The 12,381-nt window shown below is 32.9% G+C and overlaps 1 protein-coding gene across 1 annotated transcript; it reads left to right on the top strand.

The window, feature by feature from the left end:
• Nucleotides 1-7,698: 7,698 nt before the first annotated feature.
• Nucleotides 7,699-8,640, top strand: LOC141559874 (olfactory receptor 51A7-like). The gene has a single exon (XM_074297530.1). It carries the CDS (start codon nt 7,699-7,701, stop codon nt 8,638-8,640), a length of 942 nt encoding a protein of 313 aa, XP_074153631.1.
• The last annotated feature ends 3,741 nt before the right edge of the window (nt 8,641-12,381 follow it).

Here is a 12,381-nt window from a genome sequence, read left to right as displayed (position 1 = left end):
TGTGATTATCCTTCTATACGCTGCCCTTTTCCTCCTATACATGGATTAAATATTCATTTATGAGCATTTTGGGAGGGACATTGATAAGCTAGAGTGTCCTGAGAATCAGAACTATGATGGAGATAGGATTTAAGCTTGTGCCATACAAAGACTGATTGAATGACCTTCTGATGTTTAGTTCTAATAACCTTGTCATCCTCACTGAACAAATGAGAAAAATACAGGTTTCTTGAGGTAAATGAGGTCTTTTCCAAAAGTCATACATCTAGTGAAGTCCAAAGGTGGTATTTCAACTTAAATCTTGCTGACTGACTCTGGATTCAAAAATCTATTGGGTTATGTTATCTATTATTACTAAAACAAATTGTTATGAATTTTCTAAATATTTAGTACAGAAGCATTATAGGACTTAGGAAGCCAATTAAGTGGTTAATACAGCACAAAGGAGAATTAATTATATTAAGAGTTAGATCTAGTTATCTAAGGGCCAGGATTTCTTTTGTCTTAAGAGAACCATGTGGCCAAATGTAAGTGGACATATGATTCACTTTCTTTATCTCTGTATGACCAACAGTTGCTATCTTTATTTGGATTCTCAGAAGTGCCAGTAATGCTTTCCTAATCAGAAGAGAAATTAATGTTTTTAAAATTATAGAAATGAATTTTTAAAAAATACAGATCTTTAGCAAAAAGAATGACTTTGCTTTTCAGTAGAGGGCATGGTGTTGATACATGCTTCCCCACTGGACTAACCAACTCTGTCAAATTAAGTCTTATTTAGTCAAGGTCCATCCTGCACTCCCAAAAACAATATATCCTAGTTTTCTTATAATGCACTTTATAGTCCATAACATCCACTTTAATTCTTTTGGGAAAAAAAATTCCTCATCTTGCAAATTATTTTGGCTTCTAGATTCAAACTACTTAAAGTGTTTTCCCTAAAGTCATATATGCCCTCTTAATCATTAAATCCTTTTTCAATATTTGTCATCCCATTCTATTGAAATCTAAAAACCCAATGACCAAACTCTTTCATTTTCTATTCTTCTGGGCTTTTCTTTATGAAATTTTGTGTTTATTATGAGACCAGAGACAGCAAGATTAGCTTCCCCAGAGGTTTCTACATTCTAAGGCAAGGAGGAGGGGGTGGAGAGTAGTATTTGCAATAAACTGTCATGATAGAGCCAGAAAAAGCACTGGGTCTTTTCCAGCATCTAACCTTTACTCCTACATATCTGTCTAGAGGCTTCTAATCTGGTGAGTGGTCTAATTTTGATTACTGCTTCTTAATACAGTTAATTTCTTCTTGGTAAATGGAAGTTTTCATGGGAAGCCTGTGTTTATTTTTTGTTAATCATCTAACTTCTTTTGTGGCTGTTCAAATAGTAGATTAGTGTTTGAAGTATTATTATATCCCAATATTTTCTACCCCTGTAAAATCATGGGGGCTCCTCTTTGGAATCTAAAGTTATTGAAACAGAGCCCTACTCCACTTAATTTTCTCAAATGTCCCCTTTCTTGACACTGAGTATTCAATAATACTGATAAATGTGGAAAAGTTCATTTGCATTCAAATAATATCCTTATGAGAATTTTTGTCACCACAAATATGTATATTACTTCCTGCACTTCAAGTTTCCTCTCTTCAGCTTTCTTCAGCATCCTTCTTTCCAGGCCTTTTTTCCAGTTTATTTTTTAATGCTGGCTCAATTAAAATAAATGAATCTGTATTTTTCTTATTTCAATTTCCTTTTGGGATAGTCCAAACTAGATTATAATTTAATTTTTCTCTTCTTCTCTTTCTCTTCCATTTCCTTCTATTCCCTTACATATTCCCTCCTCTTTCCTTCTATTCCTCTCCTCTTCTCTCTTCTCCTCTCTTCTCCTCTCTTCTCTTCTTCTCTCCTATCCTTTCTTCCTTTCTCCTCTCCTTTCCTCTCTTCTTCTTCTCTTTTCTTCTCACCTCTTGGTGGAAAAATAGTTAATTACTGAGTTCAGAGTAGGACACTGCAAGACCATAATTCAATTATTGGCTTATCTTAGGGAATCAGCTAAACCAATGATTTTTTAAAGTACCTAAGGAGGAAATAGGGAGGTGGGTTCTAAGTTAAGAATGTTACTGATCAAATGGCTACCTAGCAATTTTGAGGAGGTAAGAGGAATGTAACCATGACATTATTCCATAGCTTCCTGTTCACTGAACTTCTCCAGGAATTTGGGCATCTGCAGCTTGGTGTTGAAAGCTCTTCATCATCTGGATGTGAGCCACTTTTTCAGATTTATTTCATGTTGCAATTTTTCACTTTATGTTAAAACTAAACTTGGTTCTTGACTGTTCGCTAAACAGTCTTCCATCCTGAAAACCATTCCATCCACATTCTCTCTCTAGGGCCACCTTTTAATGGAGAAACCTTTCTTTTATGCCCCAAGATACAAAATTTGCATTCTTTCTCAAATTATACAGTATTTTCTTCCCTGGGTAAGTGATGTATTCCCCCAGTAGTATGTGACCTTCTTGAGGGCAAGGAGAGTTTTTCATTGTGTATTTCTCTTTCTTAATTCTTATTGTGAAGCTTTCACTATGCAGTACTTGTAGATGCAAACTAAATTAAATTGTTGGAGATTTTTCATTTTCCTAACTTGCCTCCAGACTCTATGGGCATCTATAACTGGTATTTCCTATAAAAAATGATAAGAAATATGGACATGATTTTGGGATTTCTCCTACTATAACCAATAGTAATGATTAAGCACTAAATTATTCCCACTTATGTAATAACAATTCTTAGAAAGTCTACTTTTTGTTATTGTTATTGTTCAGAACTTTCAGTTTTATCCAGCTCTTCATTTCTCCTGTTCTGTTTTTTTTGGGGGGTGATGTTTCTTGGCAAAAACAATATATTTTTCATTGCCAACTTGGGTTGGGAAAGACATTTGAGTGGTTTGCTGGTTCCTTCTCTATCCCATTTGATAGATGAGTTACTAAGACAAACAGGGTTAAATGCTTGTCCAAGTTCACATTGCTAGTAAGTGTCTGAGGTCAGATTTTAATTCAGGAAAATGAGACTTCCTGACTTCAGGACCAGGACTCTAGTCACTGTATCAACTAGCTGATCTACAAAGTAGTTTAGTCTACTGTATTTTGCTTAAATCTAATGACAGCCTTTTGAGTTTGTAAAATTATCATTCTTGTAGGAAAAAATATCATGAATCTAAGGCTCACATAGGTTAAAAAAAGAAAACTTCCCAGGTCACATAGCTATATAACTATCTGGGAAAATATTCAAATCCAGATATTCCTAACTTCAAGTTCTCTATTCATTGGAAAATTTTCCAATGTTGAAAGGGATCTTCAAGAAAAAACATATCTTGAAGAGAAAACTCTATCTCATTGAATTGAGTTATCTCATTGAACCCCACTTTAAAGTAGTATATGTCTGAAGGAGAAGGCTCCTGCAGGTTTGAGTACAGGGTAAATGTTCACACCAGAGTTCTAGCCAAATGAATGAACTCATTTCTTTGAGGGGAGTCTCCTTCAAAAGCTTCCACATTTTAGCTCTGGGGGATTTTTCAATATTCTCTGAGCTTATTACAAAGTTTTGAGATAATTATTTATCTAGGAAATGGTTTATCTCATCATCTCCCTGATGTCATGTTTGTCTTCAAGAAATAAGTATAAACAACAACAGCAGCAATATCTCTGTGGACTTTCAGCTAGTTTTAAGATTAAAAGTTTGCAATATTTTAAAATGGAAACAGCTCTGGACTTATCATTAGACAATTTATATTTATTTCCCCTTCTATAGCTTATCAAATTGTTAACAATTGACAATCCATTTAATTTGCCTCAATTTTCCATTTGCAAATGGGATTGACTTTTTTAGTTGATATTCTCTTTTTAAACATAATATGCATCTTTAACAATTCTCCTCTATCTTGCATTCAGGGTCATATTTCATAATAAAGAAAAAGAAAAGAGCGTATGAAATAATAGTTCATCAAAAACTAAGCAACACATCACCAAGATGCTTTGTCCAGTGCTTTGAAAATATGCATTTTCATATACATATAAACATCTATGTACATGTGGGTATGTACAAATAAAATTTTATCTACATCCTACCTTCATGTTTTCATTGGTAAAAATAAAGAGAATAAAATCTTTCTAATTAATATGCCTAGTCCAAAGGAAGGGGAGAATCCCACTCTAAATGGGAGCAAATTAGAGTTTCAAATTTTTAATATATATTTTATATCTTCTACCTATAAATTGGCCTCACCAAGACATCCATGCCTCAAGACAATTGTTTTTCAAAAGATGAAAAAATTTCAGCAATAAAAGTCACATATTATGTGCAGTTTTCACTCCCAGTTTTCCATATCTATAAAGAAGGAGGGGAAGGGAATTCTCCTACTTTTTTTGAGATAAATATAGTAATTACAATTTCAAAGCATTTTGTTTAGACAATTTTACTATTATTCATTCCTTTTACATATTTATTTTGTGTTTAATGCAATATTTTCCTATTTCTTCACTCTAAATCAAAGTGATATTTTTGATACTCTATATTCATTATATCTTTATTTCTTACAGAGCAACAATACCACATTACACTCTTGTATACATGATTCATTTAGAAATTCCTCAGTTAGTAGATATCTTTTTACTTCCAGTTGTTTGATGTTTTATATTTTTGGGTATATAGTACTTCTTTTTGCCCTTGACCTCCTTGGGAATATGTCTAGCTATTTAATCTCTGTGTCAAGGATTTTAGAAACTGGGTTTTAGAAAAGGGTTTTAATTCACTGTTTTAACATAATTCCAAATGAATTTCCCAGTATAACTGGACCAACTTAATAGCTTCACCAATATGATATTAGTCATAATGACTACCATTAGACACAAATAAATATATTTTTGGTAAAAATATTCTATACATACTTCTTTTTATCAATTCTTTCTCTGGATTAGCATCATTCTTCGTATGTCCTTTACAGTTAATTTAGATATTTATAATAAACAATAGCTTATTTACTCAAAATCATTTTAAAAACAATATTGCTATTACTATATGCAATGTTCTCTTGATTCTGATAATTTTTGCTCTTTATTATTTCATGAAAGTATTTCCATTTTTCTAAATTCATTAATTTCTTATTATTGTCATTATTTCTTATAGCACAGAAATATTCTATCATAATCATGTAAGGATTAGGGTTTCTTTAATCACTTCTTAGAAATTACTCAGGCAAACTATTTTACTTTCAATTTAGGGAAAGGAAGACATTACAATGGGTTTATATTATTATTGTTTTAATGAAATAGGTTATTCTTATTAAAATAACAAATGAAATGTTAATAGTAGAAATAAGAAAGAATAGATTCATTAATCTTACCATGACTTGGAGGTGGCAATGATTTCTACAATATATGACAAAGGAACAAAAATTCAGATATGCCATACTGATTTCCAAAGGAACTGTTTATAGTCAGTAGCAAAGTGTTTCTGATTTCCAGCCTTTCTAAAGGCAAGAATTATCAATATCTGAAGATTAGGTATTAACCACCAAGATACACACACACACACACACACACACACACACACACACACACACACACTTTTTTTTTTGTATCTATGTTTTCATTTATCTATTTCTGTATCTCCTGCTAGAGAGTGGCTAATTAGCATGTATGTATATAGATACATAAATATATTCATGTTCTTGTATTTATGTACATATATATGTACATTTTATTTATATATGCATGAAAATGATATTCTAGGGAAAACATAAGTATCAATTTAGATTGGAAGCAAAAAAATGTACACTAGCAAAATCACAAAACTCAGGATAAACCATATGCTTTTTTAACTATTATTTTTATTAGTAGTAGATTTTTATAGAAAAAAAATAATGCTGGTTTTGTGACCCATGAGGACTTTTAATGGATAGTGGGTATTATCTGAACTTCTATTCTTTCAAGAACACTAATCATCAGTGTGACATTGAGAATGACATTTAACTTCATGTATTTTAAGTAACTTTATACAATTTTCCTATTAATGCATATATGGGCTACTTTCTGTTTTAGTAAAGATCATTCCCACGCATGAAATTCTCTTTGTTGGAGAAACTGAGTATACTACATATATTTGTGGATTAATAATCATACTGATGGTAATATACCTTCCCAACAGTCATATCATACTAAATATGGCTCTTCTTAAGATTTTTATTCCAATCACTGTATTTTAGAAGTAATATTCCCCACTCATCTTTATTTTCCCCTCCATATATTAAAAAGGAATAAAAATACTTGCATATAAAATGTCTGTTTTAATATAATTTAGATGGATAGGAAACTTTGATTGAGCTACAACTTGATAAAATGAATAATCTCCTCCCATTTGATGCCAATATCAGGAGCCACATGTTCAGAAATATATCCAGTAATTCCTTATACCTCAGAAATTTTCATAGGAAGAATTTTCGTAGTAATAAGACTCTTTTTGTTCCCTACTCAGTTTGGAAATACCTTTGAGAAAGATGTAGGTTTGCCTTCTTTTTTAAAGGATATTTGGGTTTTATTTTATTTTTTTAATTAAAGCTTTTTATTTTTCAAAACAGTAGAACATTAGCCCTTGTAAAGCCCTGTGTCCCAATCCTCCTCCCTCCCCATCTTATGCTCAATGGAGGTTTGTCTTAACATAAAAATAGTGAAAATGGGGGCAAAGGTAAAAGAGTTTGGGTATATTTTAAAGTGCAGAAAACTTGAAAACACTTCAAAAATAATTAAGCCCATCCCACAAGAATTGTTTTTTTTTTTTTTTTACATTTTCCTTATGTGCTAATTTGTTTTTTTTTTAATATTCATTCACGAAATGTTTTTCCTCAACTATATCTACTACCATTTATGTCTATTGCTCTATTTCTAAGTGTCGATATGATCATCTCTATCTCAACCTTTGTCTGTCTCTATGTATCTATGTATCTGTCTATCTATAAAGATCCCAAAATGTAATATAATACAATATAGAAGGACAGAAGTAGGAATCCTGAATTCTAGTTGCAATTCTTTCATAATCAACTTGATGGGTAGTCTTTGGTGAATCATTCTGTTTCAGTTTCCTCTTGTATAAAAAGAAAGAATTTAATTGGATGACTTTTAAGAATTCTTTCACCTTCTGAAATCTATGTTATTCATACACACACACACACTCACTCACTCACACACACATATTTACAATATATAATTTGGACTCAATGAAATCTGAATTCTTTTCCAACTGTACAGTTCTTTTGGAGATAATTTTATGGAACTCAGTCACACCTTTATCTTTCTCCAAGATCCCTGCAAAAAGAAAGTAATTAGCACAGTGCCTAATACATAGTAGGTGTCTTTTAACTATACAATGATTTATTTATTAAATAAATGAATATTTACTCTTCTCTCTTTTCTCCTATAACTATGTTTTTATTCATAGCTTAGACAATCTCTGTCAAACACTTTCAGCAGTGAACACTAGAGGATATAAGGGAAAGAGATACAGGTGATGAATCAAAATGGAGATTATTATACCTAGAATGCATCTCCGATGGTACCTTGTTCAATCCATCAATCTGTCTTGTTTGTGTTTTATCCACTTCAGGGTATGAGATTTGCCATCCAAACATTACTTCCCACTTCTGACATCTATGTTCTCTCTCAACATCACTGAAACTCAGATTTCTACTTTTTTCCTCATTGGGATGCCAGGAATGGAGCATGAACACATTTGGATATCCATTCCCATCTGCCTCATGTATATCATTGCCATAGTGGGCAACTCTACCATCCTTCTCATCATCAAGACAGAACCTTCTCTCCATGAACCCATGTATTATTTTCTCTCCATGCTGGCTTTCTCAGATCTTTACCTGTCTTTCTCTTCCTTGCCAACCATGCTGAGAATCTTCTTGTTCAATGCTCCAGGAATCTCTGTTGATGCTTGCATTGCCCAGGAGTTCTTCATCCATACCTTCACTGCTATGGAGTCCTCTGTACTTGTTGTCATGTCCTTTGATCGATTCATAGCCATCCGCAATCCCCTAAGATATAGCTCCATTCTGACCAGTGTCAGAGTCATGCAAATTGGATTATTCTTTGCCATTGCCTGTTTTGCATTTATAATGCCATTTCCTATCACTCTAAAAAGGCTGAGATTTTGTAAGGAAAATCTGCTCTCTCATTCTTATTGTTTGCATCAGGATGTAATGAGATTGGCCTGTTCTGATAACAAAGTCAATGTCATCTATGGCTTCTTTGTTGCTCTTTTAGGAATGCTGAATTTAGTATTGATTTTGTTGTCCTATATAATGATCCTGAAGACTGTTTTAGGCATTGCTTCCCAGCAAGAGCAATTAAAGGCCTTCAATACCTGTGTTTCCCACATCTGTGCTGTGCTTATTTTCTATGTCCCTGTTGTGACTTTAGCTATTGTTCATCGGTTTGCCAAACATGGATCACCATTAATTAGGATCTTTATTGCTGATGTCTATATTTTGGTTCCTCCACTGATGAATCCTGTTGTGTACTGTGTTAAGACTCGTCAAATCAGAGAGAAGGTCCTTGGAAAACTGGGTCTGAAGAAGATCTAATAAAGATAGCATTTGTTTTCCCAGAATCTTTTATTTTTTAAATTCACAATCTTATCTGTTTCCTCACATAGACATATTATGTTTAAAGTCACATAACTAATCTCAATATCTACTTAAAATAAATAGGGCATTTTTTAAGGGAAAATGGGTGATCTAAACAATCTTATTTTATTTGCTTGTGGTATATAGTATGTGTTATCTTTATTGATATTTTTCTTTCTTTTCCTTGGTGACTTATTACTGGCTCCTTCCTTAAATTATTAGATACCTGTATTTTTTCCCTTTATATATCTATAAGTCCTGGTTCTAGTACTCTGTTTTTATTGTTTGTTTATTTGCTTATTTGGTTTCCCTTTTATTTTGTTTTTTATTTCTACTTCATGACTTAAATAGCTTTTAGTGGTTTTCTATATCCCAATGGTTTGCTAATATGGATTCTCATTTATTTTCATATTCTGCTGATATTTTTTTTGCTTCAAGTACATTTCCAAATTTATTTGGTTTTTTAACTATACAATGATTTATTTATTAAATAAATGCATCACATCATCTCAAAATGAATAAATCTTCACAGGTTATGTATTCAATACATAACTTTTCCTGCAGCTACTCTGATGAGTTATAATTAAAGCTTCAATTGAGGACTCCAGAAAAAGAGGAATTAGTCTTTGAAGGTAATCAATTCCATGTTAGATTGAATTGTTAGGCATTTTTCTTAATTTCAGGTTAGTGTCTCTCTCTCTCTCTCTCTCTCTCTCTCTCTCTCTCTCTCTCTCTCTCTCTCTCTCGCTGTCTCTGTTTCTCTCTCTGTCTCTGTCACTCTCTGTCTGTCTGTTTCTCTGTCTCTGTCTCTCTGTGTCTGTCTGTCTGTCTGTCTGTCTGTCTCTCCCTCCCTCCTCCACTTTTCCCTTTCTTTTCCTTTTCCTTCCCATTATTTTATTTTTGCTCTCTGAAACCAGGCAGAATAATCTTATCCCATCTACTGAAGTAAATTTTAAAATATTTAAGGAACGCTATCATATTTCTGAAATTTTTCATTTTATTCACATTAAACTTTCTTCATTCTTTTACTTTTATAGGAGATTCCAGTCCTTTAAATATTTTGATGTTCCTTCTTGGTGTCTACTTCTCTTCATATAGGTTGTTCCATATAAGAAACACTCAAATATCAGTACAATATTCCTGTTATAACTTGATCAGCACAGAGTACAGCAGAATGTTCACTAATATTTTGCTCAGTATTGTCTCTAGAGAGAATGACCTTTGACAATTCACTGGTTTGAATCATAAGTTTCATTTAGCATTTTAAGAAGACAACTATTGAATTAACTCAGAAAACAGCTGAAGAGAAAGTCTTTTTTCAGTATTTTATGTTTCAAAAAGATCATTCTTTTATAAAAAGGAAATAACTTGAGGTTAATACTTAAGAAATTTAAGCAGTGAAACTTTGTTATACTTGTCAGAAAGATAATTTTCCTAAATATCATTCAGATAGAAAAAATAGACACATAATTAAGTAAAGTCTCTTAAAAATTCTGAATTATGAGCCAATTTAAATGCATACAAATAATAAAAATGAGAGAGCTGTGCTAATTATGGGGTGTGGCTCTCACTTTATATTAGTACTCAATGCCAGGCAGATTTGGCTGGCTAATGAAAGGCTGAAGTTTTGTATTTATTGACTATTCCTATAAAGAAGAAGAAGAAGAAGAAGAAGAAGAAGAAGAAGAAGAAGAAGAAGAAGAAGAAGAAGAAGAAGAAGAAGAAGAAGAAGAAGAAGAAGAAGAAGAAGAAGAAGAAGAAGAAGAAGAAGAAGAAGAAGAAGAAGAAGAAGAAGAAGAAGAAGAAGAAGAAGAAGAAGAAGAAGAAGAAGAAGAAGAAGAAGAAGAAGAAGAAGAAGAAGAAGAAGAAGAAAAGAAGAAGAAGAAGAAAGAAGAAGAAGAAAGAAGAAACAAAGAGGATAAAGAGGAAAAGGAGGTTAAGGACAAGGAAGAGGAGGAGGACAAGGAATAAGAGAAGGATGAAGAATAGGAGGAGGAAGCAGAGGATAAGGAGCAGGAGGAAGAAGAAAAGCAACAAGAGTGATTGACAGGATACACTTATCTTTTCCTCAAAAGAAAAGTGAAAAGAGAAGAAAAAGAATGTAATGAAGACAGAAGATATTTATGGAAATCTATGGTTGAGAGGTAGAATAAAAGAATAATCCTTAAACTGAAAACTTTTGCCAAAGTAGAGATAAGGGTTATGATCTTTTCATAAAAGAGCTAGACACTATTTCATTTTTCCCCCCTGAGGCTGGGGTTAAGTGACTTGCCCAGGGTCACACAGCTAGGAAGTGTTAAGTGTCTGAGATCAAATTTGAACTCGGGTCCTCCTGAATTCAAGGCTGGTGCTCTATCCACTGAGCCACCTAGCTGCCCCTCCAGTAACCTATTAATAATTTTCTTCTACCATTTTCAAATCATAATATGGCTGATTATAATCCATAAAAGAATTAGATTTTTGCTTTCTTAAACCTAATACTGTAGAATATCTAGGTTAGGCAGCATGGGAACTCCATTCTAAAATTGTGCCTACCACAAGATTTTCTAAAATAATAAGAAAAGATATTGCTTCTGGTTTCAGTGTTTCCTAACATTTCAACTTGTAATTGGCATACAAAGCACAGTCTTCCCTTAGAGAGGCTAATTTTGAGCTGTTGTTTGAATCAGGTAATGTTTCTATGATTAGCAGATTATTTTACGAAGTCTGTGTACATCAGCATAAACTTGACCATTCAGAATCCAACTAAATCATTATTTGGCAATAAATTATCCAGCTGGATTTCTTTATCAATCTCCTAAAGCCTCTAGGTCTATTTTATAAATAGAAAAGTTGCCTGTTCCTTCCACAACTAAGTATAGAGTAATATGCATCATTATGTTAATTTGTGTGTTCCATACATACCCAAGGTTTTTTTTCAGCATAATTTTGACTCTTTGTTGAAAATAAAATAAAAATGAAAACAAATTCAGGTGTCATGCAATTTGCTTTTAGCACTTTCAGAGTTGAAGTTATAGTTTAGTTGATAATCTTTGTTTATCTCTATATCAAGAGACATATTAAGTATAAATATTTTCTGTCTGTCAAAGTCACAAAAATACCAAATTATGGATGCCCACACACCAGCTGGTTGAAAATCAAGAGACTCATTATTCTTGGTGGAAATGTATGTCTTTTCTAGGAAAGCCACACATTTAGTCTATTATTGGTCCCTAGCATATTAAATATATTTTGAAGATCAAATAGATAATATTTGTTAAGCACTTTGCAAATTCTAAAGTGTTATGTAAATTTGAGAAATTGTTAACATTTGTTTGACAAAAATTAACAGTATCAGACAGAGCCAAAATGGCAGAGTTAAGGCAGGAACTTGCTCAACCTCTTTCCCAAACTGTTCCAAATTCCCTTAAATAATTACTCTAAACAAATTTTAGAGAATCAGAACTCCCCAAAAATGGAGTAGAACATTTTTCTAGCTGAAGACAACTTAGAAGTTCAGCAGAAAAAGTCCTGACACCAGAGTGGTAGTTCCCCCACAATCCCAGCCCCAATCCCATCCCCAGCCCCAGAATGGCCAGACCTCTGAATCAGCAAAACTACTGGTGGCTTCCATATCTCTCAGCCTAGAGACACCAAAAAGGAGCTGGAAAATCAGCAGAAAAGGTCCGTGGAACTGGAATGGGAGCCTAGTGTACAATC

This window comes from Sminthopsis crassicaudata, chromosome 3, assembly GCF_048593235.1.
Source record: "Sminthopsis crassicaudata isolate SCR6 chromosome 3, ASM4859323v1, whole genome shotgun sequence".
NCBI lineage: Eukaryota > Metazoa > Chordata > Mammalia > Dasyuromorphia > Dasyuridae > Sminthopsis > Sminthopsis crassicaudata.
The sequence above is the reverse complement of the archived record's forward strand: the minus strand, read 5'-3'. Positions and strand labels throughout refer to the sequence as shown.